Source organism: Brassica oleracea, chromosome C9 (assembly GCF_000695525.1).
Source record: "Brassica oleracea var. oleracea cultivar TO1000 chromosome C9, BOL, whole genome shotgun sequence".
NCBI classification, from domain to species: Eukaryota; Viridiplantae; Streptophyta; class Magnoliopsida; order Brassicales; family Brassicaceae; genus Brassica; species Brassica oleracea.
The window spans coordinates 50908407-50934118 of NC_027756.1; the positions used below are offsets into that span (position 1 = coordinate 50908407).

The 25712-nt window shown below is 39.6% G+C and overlaps 8 protein-coding genes across 8 annotated transcripts; 4 read left to right on the forward strand and 4 right to left on the reverse strand.

Moving 5' to 3' along the window:
- The first annotated feature begins 829 nt into the window (after positions 1 to 829).
- LOC106318809 (protein TRANSPARENT TESTA 12-like) lies at positions 830 to 3387 on the forward strand. Its single transcript, XM_013756944.1, has 9 exons — positions 830 to 1191; positions 1279 to 1566; positions 1639 to 1892; positions 1992 to 2078; positions 2170 to 2226; positions 2396 to 2634; positions 2726 to 2844; positions 2947 to 3036; positions 3161 to 3387. Exons 1-9 carry the CDS (start codon positions 907 to 909, stop codon positions 3215 to 3217), a joined length of 1476 nt encoding a protein of 491 aa, XP_013612398.1. The 5' UTR covers positions 830 to 906; the 3' UTR covers positions 3218 to 3387.
- A 911-nt stretch (positions 3388 to 4298) lies between these two features.
- On the forward strand, positions 4299 to 9680 carry LOC106318810 (protein TRANSPARENT TESTA 12-like). Its single transcript, XM_013756945.1, has 11 exons — positions 4299 to 4383; positions 4455 to 4750; positions 4843 to 5130; positions 5703 to 5956; positions 6036 to 6122; positions 6244 to 6300; positions 6518 to 6756; positions 6837 to 6955; positions 7054 to 7143; positions 7257 to 7352; positions 9540 to 9680. Exons 2-10 carry the CDS (start codon positions 4466 to 4468, stop codon positions 7308 to 7310), a joined length of 1473 nt encoding a protein of 490 aa, XP_013612399.1. The 5' UTR covers positions 4299 to 4383; positions 4455 to 4465; the 3' UTR covers positions 7311 to 7352; positions 9540 to 9680.
- A 65-nt stretch (positions 9681 to 9745) lies between these two features.
- On the reverse strand, positions 9746 to 11437 carry LOC106318811 (putative clathrin assembly protein At5g10410). Its single transcript, XM_013756946.1, has 2 exons — positions 10834 to 11437; positions 9746 to 10687 (listed from the first exon to the last, which is right to left on the reverse strand). The coding sequence occupies exons 1-2, from the start codon at positions 11244 to 11246 to the stop codon at positions 10042 to 10044; spliced, it is 1059 nt and encodes a 352-aa protein (XP_013612400.1). The 5' UTR covers positions 11247 to 11437; the 3' UTR covers positions 9746 to 10041.
- A 1244-nt stretch (positions 11438 to 12681) lies between these two features.
- On the forward strand, positions 12682 to 14614 carry LOC106315288. The gene is given in 2 exon segments (XM_013753029.1): positions 12682 to 13168; positions 13933 to 14614. Coding segments are annotated over 2 exon segments (984 nt in total). The 5' UTR covers positions 12682 to 12760; the 3' UTR covers positions 14509 to 14614.
- On the reverse strand, positions 14605 to 15922 carry LOC106315898 (E3 ubiquitin-protein ligase RING1). Its single transcript, XM_013753737.1, has one exon. It carries the CDS (start codon positions 15595 to 15597, stop codon positions 14731 to 14733), a length of 867 nt encoding a protein of 288 aa, XP_013609191.1. The 5' UTR covers positions 15598 to 15922; the 3' UTR covers positions 14605 to 14730.
- A 183-nt stretch (positions 15923 to 16105) lies between these two features.
- On the reverse strand, positions 16106 to 21909 carry LOC106315897 (putative uncharacterized protein At4g01020, chloroplastic). The gene is made up of 4 exons (XM_013753735.1): positions 20980 to 21909; positions 19448 to 20806; positions 17595 to 19362; positions 16106 to 17515 (listed from the first exon to the last, which is right to left on the reverse strand). The coding sequence occupies exons 1-4, from the start codon at positions 21907 to 21909 to the stop codon at positions 16263 to 16265; spliced, it is 5310 nt and encodes a 1769-aa protein (XP_013609189.1). The 3' UTR covers positions 16106 to 16262.
- Positions 21910 to 22804: 895 nt separating this feature from the next.
- LOC106318870 (40S ribosomal protein S6-2) lies at positions 22805 to 24429 on the forward strand. The gene is made up of 6 exons (XM_013757022.1): positions 22805 to 22902; positions 22992 to 23056; positions 23370 to 23427; positions 23513 to 23621; positions 23712 to 23984; positions 24051 to 24429. Exons 1-6 carry the CDS (start codon positions 22897 to 22899, stop codon positions 24287 to 24289), a joined length of 750 nt encoding a protein of 249 aa, XP_013612476.1. The 5' UTR covers positions 22805 to 22896; the 3' UTR covers positions 24290 to 24429.
- Positions 24430 to 24474: 45 nt separating this feature from the next.
- LOC106318871 (ras-related protein RABA4a-like) lies at positions 24475 to 25515 on the reverse strand. The gene is made up of 2 exons (XM_013757024.1): positions 25247 to 25515; positions 24475 to 25035 (listed from the first exon to the last, which is right to left on the reverse strand). Exons 1-2 carry the CDS (start codon positions 25474 to 25476, stop codon positions 24594 to 24596), a joined length of 672 nt encoding a protein of 223 aa, XP_013612478.1. The 5' UTR covers positions 25477 to 25515; the 3' UTR covers positions 24475 to 24593.
- Positions 25516 to 25712: the final 197 nt, after the last annotated feature.

The window sequence follows — 25712 nt, forward strand, 5'->3', positions numbered from 1 at the left end:
CTTTCTATTTTTACAATTAGAGCAAGGACATCTTAACATACCTGTTTTTGCTTCCGGTTGTCGGTGAACTAACCCCATGAATTCGGTTATACCTCGTTGGTATTCTTCCGTAAGCAATCTCGTGTTCGGATCCAAATGAGGTCGATCGATCCAAGAACGAAAATAATTTGAAGAAGACATGTTTTTTATGAATCATATTCGTGTGTAAAGAGAGTAAAAGGGAAGATGAAGATATGGAGTGAATGAAGAGGAAGAGGGGTGCTTGTATTTATAGTTGAAATCCTACCGACAGGTTCGTCGGAATTTCCTCGGAATTTTTAAAATCCCCCAACGGCTCTCTAACGGCTATAATATATCCTCGGAATTCATCGGTTTTTTCCGAGGAATACATTTTTCCTCGGTATTCCATAAGAATATTCCGACGGATTAATATTTCCTCGGAATTCCGTCGGTATATTCCGAGGAAATTCCGAGGAAACCAAATTTTGTGTTTCCTCGGAATTTCCTCGGAAATTCCTCGGGATATTCCGAGGATTTCATTTTCCGTCGGAATGCCGTCAGAATACCGCTGTTTTCTTGTAGTGTTTGGGTTTAGAGGTTTGGATTTGAGTTTAGAATTTAGGGTATATGGTTTAGAATTTAAGATTTAGGATTTAGAGTATAGCTAGAAGCGTTAGCGTCGTTAAAATTAGCGTTTTTATTTTTTGTAGCTATTTTTATTTAATTTAATATTTTTTAATTAATAATATATGTGTCAATTTGATTGGTCGGGTGGGGTGAATTTAAAGGTTCATGTCCTTAGAATAAATCCTTAAAATAAAAGCCTGACGGCAGTGGAGTCTCCACTCAAAATGCTTTACTCTCATCTATTCTTCAGTCTCGTCCACGATCTTTACTTTTGAGAAGATGGGCGAAAGAGACGATGACGCACAAGGTACTCTAGAGAAGGCGAGGATTCCTTTGTTGAGGGATCAACATGCGGCGGAGGACGAAGGAAGAGGAATAGCGATAGAGACATGGATGGAAACGAAGAAGCTATGGCGTATCCTGGGACCGGCCATATTCTCCAGAGTCTCGACCTACTCGATCTTCGTCATTACTCAGGCTTTTGCCGGCCACCTAGGCGAGCTAGAACTCGCCGCCATATCCATCGTCCACAACGTCATCATCAGCTTCAGTTTCGGCCTCCTTGTATTCGCACACACACGAAACACTTTCTACCTTATAATATTATAATGTCTAGTTTTTGGAAGAAACTATTTTAATAAATATATGCAGCTAGGAATGGCGAGTGCGTTGGAAACGCTGTGCGGGCAAGCGTTTGGAGCCAAGAAGTATGACATGTTGGGAGTGTATATGCAGCGATCTTGGATCGTTCTCTTCTTATTCTGCATCTTGCTCCTTCCTATGTACTTGTTTGCGTCTCCAATTCTCAAGTTCTTTGGCCAGCCTGATGACATTGCTGAGCTCACGGGTATTATCGCCGTTTGGACCATTCCTACCCATTTTGCATATGCCTTCTATTTACCTCTAAGCCGCTTCCTCCAATGCCAGCTCAAGAATAGGGTATGTAACTAAATAAATATGTGAAAGGTCGCAAGGGAAGGGTGTTTGGTTGATATTCTCTTACAATAACAGGTGGTTGCATTTTCTTCTGGATTGGCACTTGTGGTTCACATATTTGTGTGCTGGCTTTTTGTGAACGGTCTTAAACTTGGAGTCATAGGGACTATGGCTACTATTAACGTGTCATGGTGGTTCAATGTATTCATCTTATTTACTTACACTACTTGCGGCGGTTGTCCGCTCACTTGGACCGGTTTCTCCACCGAAGCTTTCACCAAACTATGGGAATTCGCTAAGCTCTCTTCGTCCTCCGGAATCATGATTTGGTATTTAATTCGTTAAACGATCCCCTTCTGTCACATTTATTTAAGTTTGGTTTACATATTCAATACAACCGCTTACGGTATATTTTTGTCGAGAGACAGCTTGGAGTATTGGTATTACAAAATTTTAATTGTGATGACTGGAAATATGGAAGATACAAAAATTGCTGTCGACTCTTTGTCTATATGGTACGTCGAATTTATAGTACTTTTGGAGATTACTATATAATATATATGTTATTTTCTGAACGTAAATCATATGTTCAATTTTCATGGGCAGCATGTCAATAAACGGTTTGGAGATGATGATTCCATTTGCTTTCTTTGCCGGCACCGGGTAATCAATCTCTCACTTTTATTACTAGCTGATAGATACTTTCATTTTTGCTTAGATCTCTATAGTTAGACTACTTCATATGGCTTAAAAGTAGTCGTTTAATTCACAAGACTAACTACAAATTTTTTTTTGAACACTGACTACAATTTATAACATGTTTTTATTGTAGCGTACGAGTGGCGAATGAATTAGGAGCAGGCAGTGGAAGAAGAGCTAGATTTGCAATGGTCGTATCAGTGACACAATCGTTAATCATCGGAATAATATTTTCGGTGCTCGTAGCATTTCTTCATGATCAAATCGGTTGGATTTTCTCTTCAAGTGAAACTGTCATAAAAGCTGTCGCTGATCTCTCTATTCTCCTAGCCTTCACGATTCTTCTCAACAGTGTTCAGCCAATTCTTTCCGGTTCGCCACAAAACAATATAGTTTCTTTTGGTATCCCAAATTAAACCGGGTCAAACCGTTGTGAAGTGACTTTTGATTTTTCTTTTGTTAGGTGTTGCTGTTGGATCCGGTTGGCAATCATCCGTGGCATATATAAACTTAGGATGCTATTATTTCATTGGACTTCCACTTGGATTTGTTATGGGCTGGATTTTCAAGTCTGGTGTCAAGGTAACCCTAGTTTTCTTTCTTTATTTGACATCAAATTAGAATATTAATGTAATCTTAAATCTCTCTATGTTTATACTTCTCTTGTTATTATGTTGGTACTAGGGTATTTGGGCTGGTATGATATTTGGAGGAACCGCGATTCAAACATTGATTTTGACCTGTATTGTTATGAGATGTGACTGGGAAAAAGAGGTAATTCAGTTCTAATGATTTTTTTTATTCTTATGATTTTGCTTGCTGCTTTTGGCTCAGGTATATGACTTTTTCATGTATGTTTATTTAATACAAATGGTTTGTGTTCATTTCAATTTTATAGGCCCAAAAAGCAAATGTTCGCGTTAAGAGATGGTCTGTCTCAGATCCAAGAAATTGAAGACTGTATTTCTACTTCAGCTTTAAATTATAAAAGCATCATACTAAAAACATGATGCTACTGCCAGATTGTATACATGTTTAAGAAATTATTAATGTTACCGTTAGATTTTTCTTATCGTCTTATATTGCATTATTGCGGTGGGGTTTGCATGAATCTGTGGACCATGGACATATAAAGCCTAAAGCCTCAATTCAGCACGTTTTTTACGAGTCGGAAACTTAATTATAACTGTCAGATAAGCCGAAGGGAAATGGACACGTACACGATTTAAGACCATGGAACCAACGTATTAGTCAAGGCCATCGCAAACGCAACGTTTTAGCATGCACACTTAGCAAGCAAAACAAAGCTTGGGTTTGCAGTCTTTAACATTATAATTTGAGAAAAAAAAAACATTATAATTTGAGTTAGTTTTAATGATTCGGCTCATATTTTTAATAGCTACCACGCGTCTACGCGTATGTCATTAGACTGCTTTTTCCGTCAACGTTAAGAACTACAAAGTGATGTAGTGGATAAATTCGAGATTAGACTACGTAACAAGCTGGGGTGTTACGTTCTTTCACCAAAACAAAATTTTATCCCTTACCAACCTAATTGTGGCATCTCATTTACTGTGGCTGACTGATTGTTTGGTGGTTGTTTTGTCGTACATGTGTCCCAATCTCCCCTTTAAAGCTTCCCCGCTGGTTTCCGAAACCATGACATCAAGCAGTGTGGGCGTAGATGGCCTATAAACAATGAGGCTGAATTGTTGAGCAAAACCACTAATACTACAATGTAGAAACAATAGAGCATTAAAGAAAAAAATTATAAGATATATTCCATTCTGAGGTATAATAAAAGTTTAATTAAGATGTGAATAATGTTTTCATATTTTGATATACAAAATATTTTTTTCAAAATCGAGAACTTCAGGAAAAAAAGAAATAAATTTAAAACATTTTTCAAAATTAAGAATTTTAGGAAATAATATATAAAATACCACATGAATTTGTTCCACATATGGTATAAATTTTATTATTTTTGCTTTAGTCACGTGCGGATATATATGTATTTTATATATTTTTGGTTGAATGGTGACAGGATTGGTTGAAATGAATAACGCACTTGAACAGTACGCCTCTTCAGCCTCTTCATCTACACCCACTATATCAAATCAGGTTACTTTTTATTTTTTGGTAATCGTCAAATCAGGTAACTTCATCTACTCATTTTAGTTTTTAATTTCCAGAAGATCCGGCAATGGAAGAGAGAGCCGACGAAGCACAAGGTCCTCTAGAGAAGGCGATGATTCCTCTGTTAGGGGATGACAATGTGGCGGAAAAGAAAGACAGAAAAACAAAGAGAAAGATATGGATGGAGACGAAGAAGCTCTGGCGTATCGTTGGACCAGCCATATTCACTAGGGTCTCCACCTATTCGATCTTCATCATCACTCAGGCCTTCGCCGGCCACCTCGGCGAGCTTGAGCTAGCCGCCATATCCATCGTCAACAACGTCATCGTCGGCTTCAACTATGGCCTCCTAGTACGTATATATAACACACACACACATATTTTCTAGCTTCTATTTATAATGTTGGGTTAATATATGAAGAAACTACAAATATTTATATGCAGCTTGGAATGGCCACTGCGTTGGAAACGTTGTGCGGTCAAGCGTTTGGAGCGAAGAAGTATGACAAGTTGGGAGTGTATTTGCAGCGATCTTGGATTGTTCTCCTCTTATGCTCCATCTTGCTACTCCCTGTGTACTTCTTCACGTCTCCGATTCTTAAGTTTATCGGCCAGCCTGATGACATCGCCGAGCTCTCTGGTACCGTCGCTGTTTGGGCCATACCTGCCCATTTCTCATTTGCATTCTTTTTCCCTATCAACCGATTCCTCCAATCCCAGCTCAAGAATATGGTATGTACCTTAAGATTTGAAATGTCACAACTTGGCGGGTTAGTGCAAGTACTTTGTGGACTAGACGGCTCTATTTCTGGGGTAGATTGTGGGAGTCTTCATAAAATATGTTTGCAAGAGACAAAATGACTAAAATAAATAACACATAAATGTTTATGGAAGAAATTGTACAAGATTCTCATGATACATTAGTTACAACATGCATAGGTTTATATAGAGAAAAATCAATCTATATTTTATATAGAGATTAATCAATCTGATTTTCTAGACTACTATAAAATAAGATATTGTGTTTTTTTTAAAGATTTTTCCTGATACGTCTATTTTCTAGATTTTCCAATACAATTTTTTTTGTTTTATGTACCACTTAATATATTCTGTGTGTTTTAACTTGTTTTGTCCCGTAGTTTTGGGTGAACTGGCTAGCTAAAAACATTAAAACCTGAAAATAAAAATCAAACATGCCTGAAAATAAAAATCGACCATTTTTCATTTTCCCTATAAAATAGTTCAAGTTTTCTTGATATTAATATTGCCAAATGCTAAATGTCTCTTACGTACATTACCACCAGGTGATTGCAATCTCCTCCGGAGTGGCATTTGTGGTACACATATTTGTGTGTTGGCTTTTTGTGTACGTTCTTAAACTTGGAGTCATAGGAACCATCGCTACTGCTAACGTGTCATGGTGGCTCAATGTCTTCATCTTATTTACATACACCACTTGTGGCGGTTGTCCGCTCACTTGGACCGGTTTCTCCGGCGAAGCTTTCACCAGACTATGGGAGTTCACTAAGCTCTCTGCATCCTCTGGAATCATGCTTTGGTATCTGTCGCCTTTTTTCTTCTTATGGTTTTACGGAACGGAACACAACTTCTTACGGTAGATTTTTTTACTTGGACAGCTTGGAGAATTGGTATTATAGGATTTTAATTGTGATGACAGGAAATCTCCAGGACGCAAAAATTGCTGTCGACTCTATGTCTATATGGTACGTCAAATATATAGTTTTGGAGATTAATATAATTAATGTACCTGAAATTTTTTATAATGCCACATTTATGCTGCATATTACTATGGAGGAAATTTATAGTAAACATTTTCATCGACAGCATGTTGATAAATGGTCTGGAGACGATGATTCCACTTGCTTTCTTCGCCGGGACCAGGTATAACCAATCTCTTACTTTGTTACTGATATATATACTTTCCTTTTGTTTCGTTTGGTCAAAATTATTCATGACACCAAGAACGATTAGATCTGGTTGTACTAGTTCACTTTATAAGACTAGCTATAATTATCTCTTCTTCATATTATTGCTAGTCTGGTTGCTTCAAGACAAATCATTTATTAAGATTGATTAGGATTATAACATGTTTTTGTAGTGTACGAGTAGCGAATGAATTAGGAGCAGGAAACGGGGGAAAAGCAAGGTTTGCAATGATCATATCAGTGATACAATCGTTAATCATCGGAATAATCCTATCTGTGCTCGTAGTCTTTCTTCATAATCAAATCGGTTGGATCTTCTCTTCGAGCGAAGCTGTTATAAAAGCAGTGAATAACCTTTCTATTCTTTTAGCCTTTACGATTCTTCTCAACAGTGTCTATCCCGTTCTTTCCGGTAGGTCACAGAAACAAAATAATATATTTTTCAAAAAACTAAGATAAACCGGTCAACGGTCATGTATTGATTTTGATTAGGTGCTGCGGTTGGTTCGGGTTGGCAATCCGTAGTGGCATACATTAATCTAGGATGCTACTATTTCATTGGACTTCCACTTGGATTTGTCATGGGTTGGGTTTTCAACACCGGTGTTAAGGTAAATGCAAGTTTTATTTGATTATTTTGAAAGTTAATCTCGACCCTTTTCTCTCTACAGTTTTCATAAATATCCATATTGCTATTATACGTTAAAAGGGTATTTGGGCTGGTATGATATTCGGAGGAACCACTATTCAGACGTTTATATTGATTTTTATTACTATGAGATGTGACTGGGAGAATGAGGTAACTCAGTTCTTTTGTTTATACATGGTTATTGCTCATATATATATGGTTTATTTCATCATCATGCGTCTCTTTTTAACACAATTGTTTCGTCGTTTCTTTCAAATTTGTAGGCACAGAAAGCAAGCATGCGCGTTAAAAATTGGCAGTCTGATGCAAGAAAATGAAAGTGAAACCTTAAATGTGCCATATTATTGTCTCTGGAGCATCTATCTTATTAAAACAGAAACATTACAACTTCTTCTAGGTGGATTTTTAAATTGGACATCACATTATTATTCATACCATAACCTTATATTTCTTTAAACAGTTCAATATCAACCACCTTTCATTTAATTCAACCGTAAGATCTATCTTATTATATGTTTTACATTATACTTCTATTATTATACATCTATTAAACAAAACATCTATTATATCGTTATAGTATACTCAAATTATCATATTTACATTATATCATAGTACAAATATAACAAACCTTCTTTTTATTATAGTCAAATGAATACAACAAATGTCTCCAATCAAATATTTTGATCGGCATGCTTACGTACCTACTATAAGATAGATAAGAATAAAAATTAATATTACACATGTTACAATAATTATGTGAAAACAAGTCACTGCATCACGAGTCAGTCATTAGCGACTCGAGTCAGCGAGTCATTAGCGAGTCGAGTCGACCGCGAGTCATTAATGAGTCGAGTCGACCGCAAGTCATTAACGAGTCCTTAGCCAGTCATTATACAATTTCGAACATCTTGGTCTGGTTATCTCCTAAACCAATTGATTAAATTAACTAAACTGATTATGGAAAAACCTCTTCTCCAAGTTAACGAGAATATACTAATGTATATTCTTATTTCAATAACAGAAACATCAACTTTTACTTTAAAAAAATCGATTATGGAAAAACCCCTTCTCCAAGTTGAGTCTACTATGGCTAAAACCTCAGTTACAATCAAATATTTCCAATCAAATTGCCAGATTTGAAAAATCATGAATATGGAAAACCTCATTCTCCAAGTTTATTCTACTAGACCTAAAATCTCGGTGTCAATAAAATCCGGAGAATTTGTAATTATTATACCTAACTTAATAGGTTAGGGAATACCATTTCCTCCCACTATAATGTGTCCATAAATACTTGTCGATATCATTCATCATTCGACATTCACAAAAAGCTCCCAAAAAGCACAATGTCGAAAGAAAGACATCGACCAAAAAAAACATAAAGATAATGTAAGAAGCTGGCATGTCTCAATCGAGCATATTGATAGCCGATCTTATATAGGAATCGATAAATCTATCAAGAAATAAATAAATCTGAATAAGAACAAAATAAATAGTATCGATTGAATATTGAAAACAAAGAATAAGAATATATATTCTAACCTTTAACGAGTATATCTATCAATTGGTTTGCTCTGTTTTACGAGAATGAAGAAAGAAATCTTGGGGTTCTCTGAATTCCTAAATTTTGATCGGGTTACAGATACTTTTTCAACATGAATTGATGACTTCCAAGAGGAACAAACACATTTAGAAAAAAAAGACATGTTTATGTCTTTAGAAGAAAATAAAACAAAGAAAAAGAAATAATGGGTAACCATTTTATTTTTTTTTCTTTTTCCTGTACAACTACTGTTGTTACTAATAGGCTTATTAATTTGATATGGACATGTGCATTTACAGTAAAATTTTGCTTTGTAGATCATAATAATTAGATTGCCGATAAATATAAAACAAAAACATTTTTTTATTGCACTTAACTTTTTAACCAAACATTGTTATTCTTTATTTATTAAACTTCTTGCATACACATTGAAAATACTATTCTATTAATAAAACAAATTGAAACTATAATTTTTTTTCGATTAGTACAATTTCATTTAAATTTTGACCAAATAAAAATTGTTATATCTAAATATTTATACAAACATTTATATATCTGCATGGGGTTAATCTATTAAGTATTTTTAATTTATTTTTTGACGCGTTTATTTGTTTATCTATCTTATTATTACAATTATTTTATTAGAATTATAATGAAGACTTCAGGGATGTTAGTCTATATCGTATTGGTTAATATTATATTAGTATTTTCACATTTCATCTATATTTATAATACACTGATATGTTAATCCAAATCGTATTGGTTACTATTATATTAGTGTACATCACATCTATAATACACAATTATTTCAATCCAAATCGTATTAGTCAATATTATATTAATGTTTTCACTGCACGGTTATATCTCTAATACACCGATGAAAAACTACTAATACAAAATACAGTTTTTATATTGTTCTTTAAACATAAAATGGAATTGGACAAACTTGAAATGTGTTAAAACAAAATTAAAATCTGCGCGGTCGCGCGGGTCATGATCTAGTATGTTTTTAAAATAAGTGACTAAACCCAATACATATTGTATCATGTCAATCACATAAACAAATGATCGAAGGCCACAACTGGAGCAATGACCGATTTGTTTTCTTTATGAATGTTTTATAATAAAATAGGAAATTAAGTTACACGTTGACTTTATAATTCTTTTAATTCTTTACATAAGGAATTACTTATACACACTCGTCTTTGTGGGAGGAAGAAGCAAGCATTATTATTATTATTTTTTGAACACATTCGTCTTTGTGGAATTCTTTAAATGATCGAAGGCCACAACTGGGAGGAATTACTTATACACACTCGTCTTTTTTTGAAGTAAGCATTATTATTATTAAAAAAAAAAGACAGATCCCATTCCAAGACGAACCAAATTCAAAACTAGTGAAACGCCAACCCAAGTGTAAACCGGATATTTTCTCACCTAACTGAGCCAATCAGCTCTCAACCTTACGTATAGAGGATGAACTGGACCGGTTCATTCGTCAAAGCCTAGTCATCAAAAGTTTCCCACTCGGACTCCCGTTTTAACAACTCGCTCATTGCTATCTCAGAGTCGTCGAATGTTACCCATTCGGTCTGAACCGAACTTGCTAGTTCAACCATCTCCTCATCGTCCTTAACCGTTGTCTGAACCAAACCGGTTAAGTTAACCATCTCCTTATCGCTATGTACCATATCGGCCTTCAATGTTTCAACCAAACACCAGAAATCTTCTGCCAAACGTCTATAACGCCAGAAAAATCCTCTCAAACTCTCCTTGCATTCTTCAAGTCTCATCAAAACCAACCTTAAATCGTTCAAACTGGAATCACCAACCGGTTCCGGTTTAGTCAATCTTTCATTCAACACTTGAAGCCGTATCATAACCAATATTACAACCGTAAAGTAGTCTTGAATCACGAGATCTCTGATCTCGTCCACGATCTTGTTCTGGAACAAAAGTGGAGTATCCGGTCTAGTACATATATGCTCAAGGAAAGTCAAAAGAGAGTCGGTCTGTCTCATTATGTACCCGGTTTGGTAAGACGAAACACAATCTTTCTCTTTAGATTTCTCTTTTGAGCTATCCGTTAAATTTGGAAAAGACCCTACTACCTTCAAAATCCACGAGAGACTATCCAAATATCGTCCATACCTGAATAAAGCCAAACACACACACACACAAGAAAAAACTTCTTAGTATTATAATATCCAAGTCGGTAACCGATATGAACGCGTCCAAGTTATTAGATATATGTCATAGTCACATCAAATAATAGAAAAAAGGGAAAAAATAATTACCATAGGATCCATGGTGATAATTCTATTGTGAGATTAGAAGATTTGTCTGAGAAATCATTCAGTTTCAGACTGTTTCTACCGCGATCAAGTCCTTCAAACTTGTATCTCGATGATTTGATAAGTATGTGGAAGACTATGAGAGACTTGATGGCCACAAAAGCATTCTTTGTGACTTGTAACCTCCACATAACCGCCGCAAAAGCTACCGGGGCATGGCGACCATTGGAGTAAGAGACGACGTCGGAGATGTAGTTGCTATCGGGTGGTTTATGAGAAGTATGAGGTGTTGACTTCAAAAGGGCTAAGTGAATATATCTGACCGACTTCGAACTGAAACTATAGAACAAACTGGCTTTGCATATTGAAGCTTTGTCTTTGACTTTTCCGATTATGAGAGATTTGAGTTTTGCCATTCTCTTTTGGCAGAAGAAAAGAAGAAAATAAAGAAACTGGGTTGCTTGATTAATTATGGGAGTCTTCTTGGTTCTTATAGTCGTCAGGTTTTATTCACTTTCTTATTTAAAGAGTTTCCTTTTTAATTAGGGGAAAATATATGTGGGTTTTTTTTTGTGAAGATTCAAATGTGTCCAAGTCTCCTTTTTCCATTACGAGTTTTGTGGATATCTTCTATTTCCAAAGTCACTAGTTCATATTTTATTGATATTAATCATTGACAAGTTCGTAGTCAACATCACATAATAGACCAATTATATAATATAATACTGTTGTTTTAATAATTTTTTTCGATTGTGTTGTGTGAATGAATAAGTTTCCCAGTATTTTAATCTATAAGAACTAAATATTTTAATACATATCATAATGCGTGTAATCAATACAAAAGCTAAAGAAATTATGACCAAGACTTTTCAATCGAAGAGCGAGTCCGTCCATGATGTACAGAAAGAACAATAAAAATAAACATAGGATATGTCGGCATGAGGTTCAATTGCAATAGCAGCCGGTAGCCACCAGCGAATTCCATTGACGCGTAAGAAAAAAATCTCAATTTGATGTCTAAAATATTGGAAGATAACATTTGGTTATATTTTTCATAACAAGATGCTGGGGACCAGACTGGTCAGGTCAAGCTTAAATCCATAAGAATAATTCATGCAAGCCACAGTCGCATGGACTATAAACCATATCACAGAGGACCAAACTGTCATCTCAATTTCTGCGAGTGCCATGCAGTTTATCTATACGTATACATCGACCCAACGTTTGGTAGTGCTATACTAATATCAACCATGGGGTTGATGACCTGCTTAATTATTATATCATCAATGGCTCTATCAGCGACACTCTATACCCAAATCTGAGGCGAGGAACGAGCACGACCACAATGTAGGCTACAGGTCATATATCTAATTTTCAACATTGAAAATTGGTTGTACCCGTATCAATGAGATCCATAACATTACATCTCCCATCAACCCGAAAAAAAAATTAATGATTACATAGCAGCATCGTATGTGTCCTCTAAGATACATATAAGATTTGCAATTACAAAACACATCGACACATGAAAAAACGACTTTTAAAAAAAATAAATCAGAGAAGATATAAATTTCTAACAAGTGTGAAATAAGTCAATAACCCAAAAGGCGCCAAAATTTGCTTAATATTAATTGGGCCTAAGGCCTATGCCTCGTTCTACGGCCTTATAATGGAAACGAGAAACGGAAGGAGAATAAATCGACATATACACAAGTCGTTCTGATTGGTTAAATAACAAATGACGCGGATAGCATAGATACAAGCAATCTTAACCGTTGATAAACAAAAAGATCTAACGGATGATAACAAAAAAATCATCTCTCCCTCTCAGTATATAAAAACACTTCACATCCTCTCTCTCTCGACATCATTCACATTCTCGCACAAAGCAAATCACAAAAGAGTAAGATTCTTTCTCTATCAACAGCAAATGGCTCGTACCAAGCAAACCGCGAGAAAATCCACCGGAGGAAAGGCTCCGAGGAAGCAGCTGGCGACGAAAGCGGCGAGGAAATCGGCTCCGGCGACCGGAGGAGTGAAGAAGCCGCACAGATTCCGTCCCGGAACGGTGGCGTTGAGGGAGATCAGGAAGTACCAGAAGAGCACCGAGCTTCTGATCCGCAAGCTTCCCTTCCAGCGTCTTGTCCGTGAGATCGCTCAGGATTTCAAGACGGATCTGAGGTTCCAGAGCAGCGCCGTCGCGGCTCTTCAGGAAGCGGCGGAGGCTTACCTCGTCGGGTTGTTCGAGGACACGAATCTGTGTGCGATTCACGCCAAGAGGGTCACCATCATGCCTAAGGACATCCAGCTTGCAAGAAGAATCAGGGGTGAGAGGGCTTAAGAAGAGATGAAGAAGAACAGTGGTTTTTAAGTAATGCTTTGGTTGTTTAGTCGGTTGTGTAAATCTCTTTTAAAAATGTTCGCTTGTGTTGGTGTTGGTTTCAAGTCTTTTGATTTGATGAATATGTCTACTTAATATCAATCTAGTGTTATTTCTCCACTTTCATTTTGGTCTGTTGATTTAATTTACAAATAAACAATCCGAGAAAAGTGAAAACAAAACAACACCGTTCTTTCAAATCATAGGAAAAAAATTATTGTTCCATATGCATCTTCCCCATGTGGATTCATCCTAATGTTGTTGACCAGTATAGTATTATTCCGTCCTTACAAGGATCTGGAAAATTTATGAGATATATTTCCTTTTGTGTATAAACGGGAAAATTTTACCAGAAGAAAATTAATATTAGTTAGAGTGCACATATCATCATCTTCTTGAAATTTTAGCGTCAAGTACAAATTTACTTCTCTTTCTGAAATAGTTTCGTTGTTATTTTCTACAATTTGAAAATAATTGGAATGTTTTGGCCAAAAATTTCCAGTGGCGCTAATATCTTTTTCTTTTTGAAAAACAAAAAAGTTGGACGTAGCGCGAAAGGGTCTCGTGGTCTGGAAAAGATGATGTTAATTGGTTAATAGTACATCACACAGATACGTCAAATACATAATAGGAGTGTTTTAATTGGTTGACAAAGCATTCACGCGGATTGATTACGTACATAAATTCTCAACCGTTGATATTACTATAATCCAACGGACAAGATTTCAGGAAACTCCCTCCAACTTCATTCTTTTTCCAACTCACCGCCAATTTCTCTCTCTTATAAAAATCAACACATCTTCAACCTTTGTTCTTCACTACTTAACTTTCTTTCGCATTTGCATTCTCATTCTCTAGACTGTTCGTAGTGATTCTTTGATCTCGATATGGCTCGTACCAAGCAAACCGCTAGGAAATCCACCGGAGGCAAAGCACCAAGGAAGCAGCTCGCGACGAAAGCCGCAAGAAAATCCGCTCCGGCCACCGGCGGAGTGAAGAAGCCGCACAGATTCCGTCCCGGAACGGTGGCGTTGAGGGAGATCAGGAAGTACCAGAAGAGCACGGAGCTTCTGATCCGCAAGCTCCCCTTCCAGCGTCTTGTCCGTGAGATCGCTCAGGATTTCAAAACCGATCTGAGGTTCCAGAGCAGCGCCGTCGCAGCTCTTCAGGAGGCAGCCGAAGCTTACCTTGTTGGGTTGTTCGAAGACACGAATCTCTGCGCAATTCACGCCAAAAGAGTAACAATCATGCCAAAGGATATCCAGCTGGCAAGAAGAATCAGAGGCGAAAGAGCTTGAGAGAATCTTATGCTATCTATCAATCTGTTTCTTGGATTTTAATTAGTCTTTAGTTCGATGCTGTACGACGAAATGTCTCAGTGAGAATTGTTCTTGTTTAATTTAACCTTATTTGCCCATTTCTCTTTATTTAAAATCATTATATAATCTTAACAAACCATTGAAACAATCCGTTTATTTCAAATACGACAACACTAGATATTTAAACGGTCTAGAAGGCATTCAGCTCGGGAGAACCGAGTCTTGGTTCGTTGTTCTTCTTGATGAAGATAAGAAATTAGCACTGAAGCTGCTGTAGAAGTGTCTTCTACTTCCACCTTCAGCTTTAACTAACGAGCTTCCTCCAATCGAAAACGATCTTCTCACAGTCTCCAAGCTTCCTCCCGAGCCACCACAGTGGCTAGCCAAATCGCTTTGTGACCTCGGAAGAACAACATTACCGTTTCTTGATCCCGAACTCTCCTCTTCTCTTGTTCCAGACTCTGTTCGACGATTCGTCTCTGTTTCTTTATCACGCACCTCGGGGGAGAAAACAGGGGCGCGGCACAAAGGACAGTTCTTGTGAGAGAGAAGCCACGTGTCGATGCAGCTGACGTGGAAGGCGTGGCTACACTTCGGCAACAGCCTAACCCCTTCGCCCTCTTCGAATTCGCTCAAGCAGACGGAGCAGTCCGTGCCGTCGATGATCCCTTCTCCCTTCTTGAACCCGACGACTGTTATAGAATCGATGGCTGAGCGGTGGAGACCGAGCGTTGCGATGCTCCAGAAGTGATGATGATCTCTTTCTCCTCCTCCGGCTTCTTCGTTCTCTTCCTCTCTTCGTCTGGTGCTGACGACGGGAGCCACTGCGGAAGGTGAGCTCCTCCGTCGTGATGACTTCGTGATGTAGAGGTAGAGGAAGACGATGAGGAATAGGAAGACTAGGAGTGAGCCTATTATGCAGATTGAGGTGGAGACTATAACAGAGAGATCTCTCTGCGGCGGCGGAGGTGGTGGTGGGTATGTCGGAATAAAAGAGAAGTAGAGCCCGAAGGTGCAATTTTGTCCGGGTTGAAATGGATAGAGCATCTTCCTGTTATGGGACGCCATTTTCAGAGAAAAAACAGGGGACTTTACTTTTTCAAGAGACAACTAGTAGTTAAAACAGAGCACGAACAGAGATAAATGGGTTTCGGACACAAAACTAAGTTTTTGCTCTTGAAGAAAGAGAGAAGAAATAGGGGCACTAGATGAAATTTCAAACCCATATTGACGTTAGAAATCTACACATAGTCAAGTCATGACCCAAAAATTCCAAGAACGTGTGGAGTTTATAAGGGGACATAGATCGCAATCTACCGGACTCTAATAAGAATTGAGGATCAGTCCTTTGATAGGGTTTGGAAGTGGGTGGAAATTTCGTGGAAGGTGTGTGTGATAAATGCCATTAAAGGGATGTCTCTGTACGTCTTTGGAAAGTAGTTTCCTTTCAACTTTGTCTTGACCCAAAACTAGACTTATTAGTGAACTCTCTGTAGACGTTTACGCGTTTTCAGTGATGTTAACAAGTCAAGCTTCAAGTCGTTGCTACCAAAACTCTTCATACCTTGGCATCAAGTTTATGAGTTTTCGGTTTGTATTGGTTAAAGAAGGTATACTACTGAACCAATCTCTCGACATAATTACATATGAACCAAACCAGATAATGTTACACAATATAGATATACATGGACCTCTACTTAAAACAAATTTGTACATTGTTTTGGAGAGGTACTTCAAAGCATGGGCATGCCTAGCTCATCGAAGAGGCCTATCCCACCATGGACTCCTCTCAAATGTTCATAACAAGGTTCTTGTTGAGCGAACCACCTTAAGCAGACCCAGCAAATGTGATTCCCACACCGGCACAGCAGATGGTTACACCCTTCAGATTTCTCTATCGTCGACTTGCAACACGGACACTCCTTCACGTTCTTCCCTTTCGCCCAGTCCTTCAACGACATGTCAGGATCCTCCTTGAACAGTTTGTACCTTTCGCAAGTGATGTACGGGTGATACTCCAGGTGGCACCTCGTGCACGTCTGTGAGTTACACGCTCCGCAGAAAAATGGCTCCCCTGAATCTAGAGGACCGGCAACGCGGTAGATGGAAGGGCAGTCAGGTGTGGAGCAGAACCGGAACTCACCATCGCTGGTTGTTACAAAAGAGGAGAGGGATGCTCTGAAGAGTTCGTCGAGCTTCTCTTGTGATAAGAGGGCTCTCATATCAGCAAGTACTATAGGAGCTCCACAGTCGATGTGAGAACAGATTATGGGAAATGCGTCAAAGTTTCTCATCGACGCCTCGAGCTGTTCCAACAAACAAGCTTTGCAGAAGAGGTGTGAACATCCTTCGAGAGAGTAGCCATCCTCAACCTCAGACAAGCAAATAGGGCATTCAACTTCAATCTCATCTGGTTTAGTACCGCCCAGTGCACTACCTTCTTCCCGTGCAAGTTCATAGACCATCTTCTCTACTTCCTGCCTCATCTCCACGCTCCCATGAACATGAATAACATGGTACCGAGTGTTGAGCTTGAGATCCACACCATTCACCTTCTCTTTAATACCTTGGAGCTCTGGACCAAACCGATTCACAACTTCCTTCATGAGATCAGGACGGAGATTCGGACCTCGGAGGCGGATTTCAAGCTGCTTGCTCTCGTGATAAGCCAGAAGCGACCGAACCAGCTCTTGTTCAGCCGCAGCGGTTCTCTCTTCTGATCCACAAATGCGTACTGCGAGACTCTGCCTGTCTACCACAATGCAAGTTTCAGTCTCCTGTTGGATCTTCCGCATCAGGATAACACCTTCTCTGGACAAAAGATGCTGCAAGACCCTTGGGGTTAAGCCTGGATGGTTTATTATGGGTCTTCCTCTTATGAGTTCTTCGAGAGATCTCCGCATCTCCGAGATGCGTCTTGTTGCATTTGCGGAGATTTTAACACGATAAGCACCACTATGAATTGCCTCCAGATGCCATTCACATTCTGCAAAATACATAAAAGAGAATGTTAATGAATAATAGGTGATAGAGAGCAAACATCTCAAATGTGGCAATGGAATCACTTCTTTGTCTCTTGAAGCTTGCTAGCTTAGCATATAATTGTCTTCTGACTATGTTGTAGATAAAAGCAGGACAGATTATGGAGCTCTGAAACTTTTGCTCGCATTTTATCTTCTGCCATGGATAGCATCCATCTAGAATAGTTCCATCTAACTCCTGCAAAGCTTTTGCAGCTTCCAGATGTAATCTCCCATCAAAAGTAATCAACGCTCGCACAAAATTAGCTTCTTTTGGTTCAAAGACTTTGACTTCAACACACTTTGGGTCTGGATTCCTCGATGACAAGCGCGCAAATATTCTCTTATGCAGCATATCTTTACAAACAGTAAGATCTTGACAATGCACAATATTTCCTCTTCTGAATAAGAAAAATTCCAAATCTGTTCTCTGCGTAGCGAACTCCAAAACATCTAAAACTTCAGCATCCGAAAGATTTGTGTCAATACCAGTAATCAAAATAGAATCAGTGTGTCTTTGATCCGTCTCAAAGGGGCAATATTTTGTTCCTATCATGATGCCGGATGACCCAGCAAAGATACTGTGAATATCACCAGAAGCACACTTAAGAACACCTTTACCACAACTTTCCCTTTGCGGCCAACGAATCATAGCTGTAACAGAAGGCATCTTGAAAACTCCTTCACCACCAGCTGACAGCGATGGAAATAGTTTAATCACTGATCCGTTGAGATCAAACTTTTGAATCTCTGTTGCCTTCATAGCAGACTCCGGAGTCCGAAAGGTAACCCTACCCCACTTCTCCTTCTCATCACAGTCTTGCTTGTTACCAGCAAACTTATGAATGGAGCAGATACATCCATCGATCTCCTTCTCCAGGAACGTCAGAATCTCTCTGTCATCAAGAGAGTTGTCGCCGTAATAGAGTACATCGACTGTCAAGAATCTCTGATCAACTTCAAGATGCTTTATCTGAGCGCCGGATCCGAACAGTGCAAGGGGTACTTCTCCTCGACCATGATATATATACTTCTCAAAACATTCGTTACGCATCAACTTCTTTTCGCATTCCAATGCATCGTTCACTAGGGACAACACTTTGTCCATGTCGTGGGGAGGCGCATACAGTAGAATCTCGTTCTGATCTACATCAACTTGAATATTAATCCTCTCATCCTCACAAAGAGGCCTAGCGCGAGAGACAATCGAAAGCAGACTACGGTTAGATTTCCCACAGAATCGTTTCAGCAGAGTGCTGCTACAACCAGCCACCTTTTTCACTCTGAGCCTCCACTCATCCATATGAGATGCATCAAAAGGTGGAGGTGGATCAAGCATAGACAAAGCCTCGAAATCAAACGCGGTTACACATACCAAGTACTGGTCGACAGCTGACAGAAGCTCACCGAAAACAACCCAGTTTGGCTTCTGGCCAAACGCTAGCAACGAACACGACGGATGCAACTGGACTTGTTGCCCAGTCAACGCTACCTCGTACCCGAGCTGATCATAGCCAGTGTACATCGCCACGTTCTCGGCAAGAGACGCAAGTATAACCATTTTCAGATGCTTCTCGTGTTTATCATTACCCTCGGTTGAGTTCCAAACCCAGTAGGTTGGACTGACGAGAGAAAGTTCTCTCTCAATGCATATCTCCAGCTCCTTGACTGTGTCTTCGCATCTCCTCATTGATTTGGCGTTCAGGCTATTTTCCCAGCACCATTTGTTTCTTCTCTCTCGCGGCAGAGATGCCCATTCTTTGTACACCGAAAGAAGAGTGAAGAGGTCTCCATTATTGTTGCAGAACTTCACCTTGAAGATGACAAAGAAAAAAAAATTTCAGAACAACATCTTCTAAGAGGATCTAAACTATTTACAAAAGTAGAGAATATCTTACCTTTAGGCAATCAGCTTTCATCTTATCATCAAGGTTACCAACTCTGCAAAATATACTACTAGCATTGGCCATGACAGCAGCAAGAACAATCCCCTCTTTGCCCATTCTGTGTCTGAAGCATCCCAAAATCAACTTACCAAGCTTTGGCTCCAGACCCAGCTTGACTAAACAATGTCCTTCCTGCGTTAACTCAAGAACACCATTCTTCTCAACGACTGCACCCAACTGAACAAGGTTTTTGACAGCCATCACGACGGCTTCAGGGTCAGGCGCGTCGATAAAATCAAAATCCGCTATGTTGTCTACACCCAGAGCAAGAATCCTCAAAATCGCTACACCGAGATGAACCCTCCGAATCTCAGGCTCCTGATTAAGACTCATGGAAGTAAACTCGTGTTTTGAGTAGAGTCTGTAACATCTCCCAGCTTCTGTCCTCCCAGCACGACCAGCGCGTTGCTGAGCTGAACTTTTACTGACTCTGCAAACCTTGAGGATGCTCATACCCGTTCTAGCCTCGTATTTGCTCTCTTTCACCATCCCGGAATCAATCACATACTTGACGCCAGGAATAGTTAGAGAGGTCTCCGCAATATTTGTGGCAAATATCACTTTCCGTCTCCCATGATGGCTCTGGAAAACCCTAAACTGTTCTTCAAAAGATAGCTTTCCATGCAAAGGCAAAGCGACAGCAGATGGAGCTATAAACCTTTCGCATGCCCACTCTACCTCTGCTTGGGAAGTCAAGAATGCAAGGATGGTTCCATCTCTCTCTGTTCTATGCACTTCCATCGCCTTCTTTACAACATCATCAGCATATGGAGCAACGCGGCCAACAACAGAAGTCCCTTCCGTGTCACTACCAGGTGTATATATAATCTCCACCGGAAAGTTCCTTCCCGCGACACGGAGAATCTCACAGCCAAAGAAATACTCTGAAAGCTGGTAAGCATCGGCCGTGGCGGACATGATGACAAGCCTTAAGTCAACTCTTTTGCACAGCAGATCTTTGAGCAACGCCAAAACCAGGTCCGTGTTTAAGCTTCTTTCATGTGCTTCGTCAATAATAACGCACGAAACGCCAGGCAAACTCCGATCTTTGATGTAGTGTTGAAGCAGACAGTTATCCGTCATGAAAACAACTTTGGAACTAAACTTCTCCGCAGAAGAGAAAGCTCGGACAGAATCTTCCTCATAACAACCATTGCTTTCTTCTCTGACTCGATCAGCCAATGTCAATGCAGCGATTTTCCTTGGCTGTGTACAAACGATAGACTCACTGGACGCAACTCCGGAGTCAGCAAGAAACTGAACTAACTGAGTGCTCTTCCCTGAACCAGTTTCTCCAATCAATACCGTTACCTGTGAACACAACAAAATGTAAACTATTAAAACTAAGTCTTAACACAAGAACTGCAACCATAAGACAACAACATAGATCAGCTTCATTCTCAAATCTATATAAATTTCTGTTCTAATTAAAAGTTTTCATTTTTTCAGCAACTCATATTAAATATTGAAATATTGGAGATAACCTGTTGGCCATAAACTTTCTTCAAAATATTCCGCCGGTAAGCATAGATAGGCAGCCCATCATCAAGCCTTCGACACTCCCTACGGATTAAACTATGAACACGTGGCCAATCATAGTCCCCTTCTAAACTAAACACGTCCACGTCATCAACTTCTAATCCATCATCACTTCTTTTGAGAAACCGCACAATCCACATCATAGCGTTCTTGAATTCTTCAAGCCGCTTGACAACCAAATCCCTCTCCGCCTCCAAAGCCTTCTTCATCTCAAACACCTCTAACCTAATACCCCTTTTGGAATCAAAGGACTCAGCTCGACGAGACTTCTCATCAATCTCGCGTCTCACCTTCTTCACGCTCTCTCCGTTTTCCACAAGGGAGAGAACGTGAGACGAGAAGAGATCGCGGAGCCTGTCTCTAAGCTCGTCCACGTCGGACGGGACGACGACGTTGGGAACCAGCTCGGGGACGAAATCGTGCTTCCCTCGGAGGCGATGGTCCCAGAGAGACACGACGGCGGAGAGCGCGTTGGTCCATTGGCGGAAACCGAAGCTCCCGGCGACGGAGCCGAGCTGGGGGACGTGTACGGACTCCTCGGGGATTCCGCAGAGAGAAGCGAGTGTGATGATCGCTTGCTTTCTAACGGAAAAAGAGGGATTGGTGTTGGTGTTGGTGTTGGCGGCGGCGGTTCTTGGGTGAACGAGCTGGACGATGAAATTGGGCTTAATACGAGTCGGTTGGGCCCGATCGGGCCTGTGATTTGGCGGGAAATTGGAGCGGTGGTGGCTTTGAGTAGGCTGGTGGCTGAGGGGCCGAGAAGAGTGAGCGGAGCGAGAGTTATAAGAAGGGTTGGGGGAAGCTGAGGGAAGTGACCATCGACGATTAGTCGTGGATCTTCTTCCACTGTTGGGCTGAGGAAGTGAACTCCTCATGGTGGTGGGGGTGATGATGGTGATGATGCCAGTTTTTTTTGTGTGTTTCTTAAACAATTCAGAGTGAGAGAGAGAGAGAGAGAGAGAGAGAGAGAGAGAGAGCGAAAGAGACAAGAAAGTTTAGTAGAAGACTCGGAGGCAGAGAAAACTTGTTTTATACTACTATTATTTTATTTCTTACGTTTCTTTATGTAACCTACTTTTTTGTTTTCTTTCTGGGTTTTTTTTAATACTTTGGATATAATATTTAACTAATTTTAAGAAATAATCCCAGCATTATAATTTTTTAAAATACATTTTTATTTCTAAAATATTATTGATAGATTTCAGTGAGTATTTTTTTTATTAATTATAATTAATATAATTGATAAATTGATAATAATTTATCACCCAAAATTATAAGAAATATAATAATAAAGATATTAAATAATTAAATCCATTTTGGAGAGAAAGTTGATATGATTTCAAAATCATTAATATTTATTAATAAAATTTAGTCAATGCATTTAATTATTTTTAAAATAAATCTACTTTAATTAAAAGGTAATAAATCTGGCCTAATCAGCTCAGTAAAATTAAGAACTTTAGGGTAAGTAGGCTATTTTCTGAGGTCTATTGCTACAAGGGTAATACTTTGGACCTGACACAATTTTTCATACCTTATTGTTTGGGGACCACAGGAAGCTACTTTTCTACTTTTTAAATGTTCCGATAGTGGATATAGTAAACTTTTGAAACTTAATTTAATAAAAAAGATAGTAGAGAGAGAATAATTTAGGCCTAAAGGCCCAAAAAAATAAGTTCTTCTCTGGATATTTATGAAAAGGCCCATATATTTGGGCTTATGATACCGATCTGTTTGTAGTATAAAGTTGGCTATTTACTCACCCGCACAAAACCCTAGCTTCACTGCTGAACTGCGCCGCGAGTTATATATCTCTAATCCTCTCTCGCAGGCTGTTGTAGTGACAGTTTCTATCGGAGAAGATGAAGGTTAGCTCATCATTTCCTCCTCACACACTCTCTTTTGCTCAGTTATCTGTATTAGTTCGCTTGTTCATTCGGTTTTGTTTGTATCGCAGTTCAACGTCGCGAATCCCACAACTGGTTGCCAGAAGAAGCTTGAGATCGATGACGACCAGAAGCTGTAAGATCTTTCATTTAAATCACATTGCCTTTATTTTCTTACATACTAGGTTTGGGATTAGTTCTTGTTTTGTTTACGTTTGGCTAATTGAGTCTACAATGTTGAACATCTCCTTTTCGGACACAAACCTAGAATTATTACAGTTATTGTTTTACCGGTAGAATCAGTTCATACCTGCTGCAAATATTGGAATCTGATGTTTCTACGGTTTTTTATTAGCTAGTTTTGAATTCGACATACACAACATGACTGATCTTAGTCGTTCTTTTTTAAGACAAGATGATTTGAGTTTGACTTTTGTTTTATGGTGCAGCCGTGCTTTCTACGACAAGAGGCTCTCTCAGGAAGTTAGCGGAGATGCTTTGGGCGAGGTGAATATTTCTACTACTCGCTGATTGTTTATTTTGGCTTTGTGCTCTTAGAAATGGTTATTCAAGCTGTATAATCTATGTGTAGGAATTCAAGGGGTACATCTTCAAGATCATGGGAGGATGTGACAAACAAGGTTTCCCAATGAAACAGGGAGTTCTCACCCCCGGTCGTGTCCGCCTTTTGCTTCACCGAGGTACTTGACTCCTAATCTAATAACATTATGTACAAGTTCATCAGTTTTTCTCTGTCTGTATTTATGTAAAATCTTGTTTGTGTGAATTAGGTACTCCTTGCTTCAGAGGACACGGAAGGAGGACTGGAGAGAGGAGAAGAAAGTCTGTCCGTGGTTGCATTGTCAGCCAAGATCTCTCTGTTCTTAACCTTGTCATTGTCAAGAAGGGTGAGAAGGATCTCCCCGGGCTTACCGATACTGAGAAGCCAAGAATGAGGGGACCCAAGAGAGCTTCTAAGATCCGTAAACTGTTTAACCTCACCAAGGATGATGATGTGAGGAAGTATGTCAACACTTACCGCCGCAAATTCACCAACAAGAAAGGTATGAGAGAATCAAAACCACTATCTTGAGAGTTTTAAGAATAACTTATTTTGGGGTTGTTAACAGGTAAGGAAGTGAGCAAAGCCCCTAAGATCCAGAGGCTTGTTACTCCTTTGACTCTTCAGAGGAAGAGAGCTAGAATCGCCGACAAGAAGAAGAGAATCGCCAAGGCTAACGCTGATGCAGCTGACTACCAGAAGCTTCTTGCCTCCAGACTCAAGGAGCAGCGTGATCGCCGTAGCGAGAGTTTGGCCAAGAAGAGGTCTAGACTCTCTTCTGCTGCCGCTAAGCCTGTTGCTGCTTAAATTAAGAGATTTCTTTCTCTCTAGTTTGTTTCTCCAAAGACATGAAAACACCATTGTGAACGTCTCTTTGTTTTTGGGTTTCTGCTCTGTGTTAACTTTTCAATTCTATTACGATATAAAAGTTTTGAACTTGTTTGCTATATTGCGTTTTAGTTCTTGAAACTGTTTCTTCATAATGACTCGAGTGTTGTTTCAAAACCAAACTCAAAACTCAATCAAACACTTGTAATAGAAACCTCGAACAAAAAGGCCATTACGGGAAGTAACAATACAAAAGTAAACACTGACAAATTCAATTCGGTTTCTACGAGTTACAGCACATGCCACTCTTGGTCGGAACCACCTGAGCAGGCCCCGGAACAATGTCAATCTTCTTACCAGCAAGAGACCCCGGATCGCCATTCCCTTCCCCAGCAACAAGATTCTTCTTGTTCACAATATTAAAAATCTCAGTCAAAACAGTCGAGAAAGCCGTCTCCACGTTGACCGCGTTCAGAGCCGAAGTCTCCAAGAAGAAAAGCCCTTCCGTCTCCGCGAACTCTTTAGCATCTTCCGTCGAGATCGCACGCTGATCCTCGAGATCGGACTTGTTCCCGACGAGTATTATCACAATGTTCTTGTCCGCGTGGCCTCTCAGCTCCTCCAGCCACCGCGGGATGTGATCGAACGTCTGACGCCGCGTCACGTCGTAAACAAGCATCGCCCCAACCGCTCCTCTGTAGTAAGCACTCGTCACCGCTCTATACCTGCGTCACGACGTCGTTTTCTTCACTTTAAAAAAAAAATGAATTGTGAAATTATATTCAACCAAAAAAACTTGTTTACAATCAGATGCAACTTGATTTTGAGCAAATTACGACGACGTCGTTTTCAATTCAAATCTCGGAAACAAAATTAGAAAAGTTTCGCACGCAGATCGAACACGAGATCTGAAAGGAAAGGGCGTAGAGATTTTACCGTTCTTGGCCCGCGGTGTCCCAGATCTGAGCCTTGACGCTCTTATGGTCCATCACGAGTGTTCGAGTTTGGAACTCGACGCCGATGGTGGCTTTGGAGTCCAAGCTGAACTCGTTTCTCGCGTAACGAGAGAGTATCTGCGATTTCCCGACTCCGGAGTCTCCGATCAGGACTAGCTTGAAGACGTAGTCAATCTTCTGCGACGGGTCTCCGTATCCTCCGCTCGACATCTTTCACCGTCTTCTTTCTCAGCAAAGGGTGTGAAGTATTCAACTAAACGAAGGTGAAGTTTTATACGGAGTGATCTCGTGCGGTGAAGTCTTGTGTAACTCGTTGACGATGCTTACGTGTCAAACGATCGTTGGTTGTTGTGGATACTTTTTTTCTCTATGTGTCAGGCGCATGTTTTTCGGTGCGATGCTGTTTACTAATTAAATCAAAAGAGGGCCGAATCAAAGGAATATTG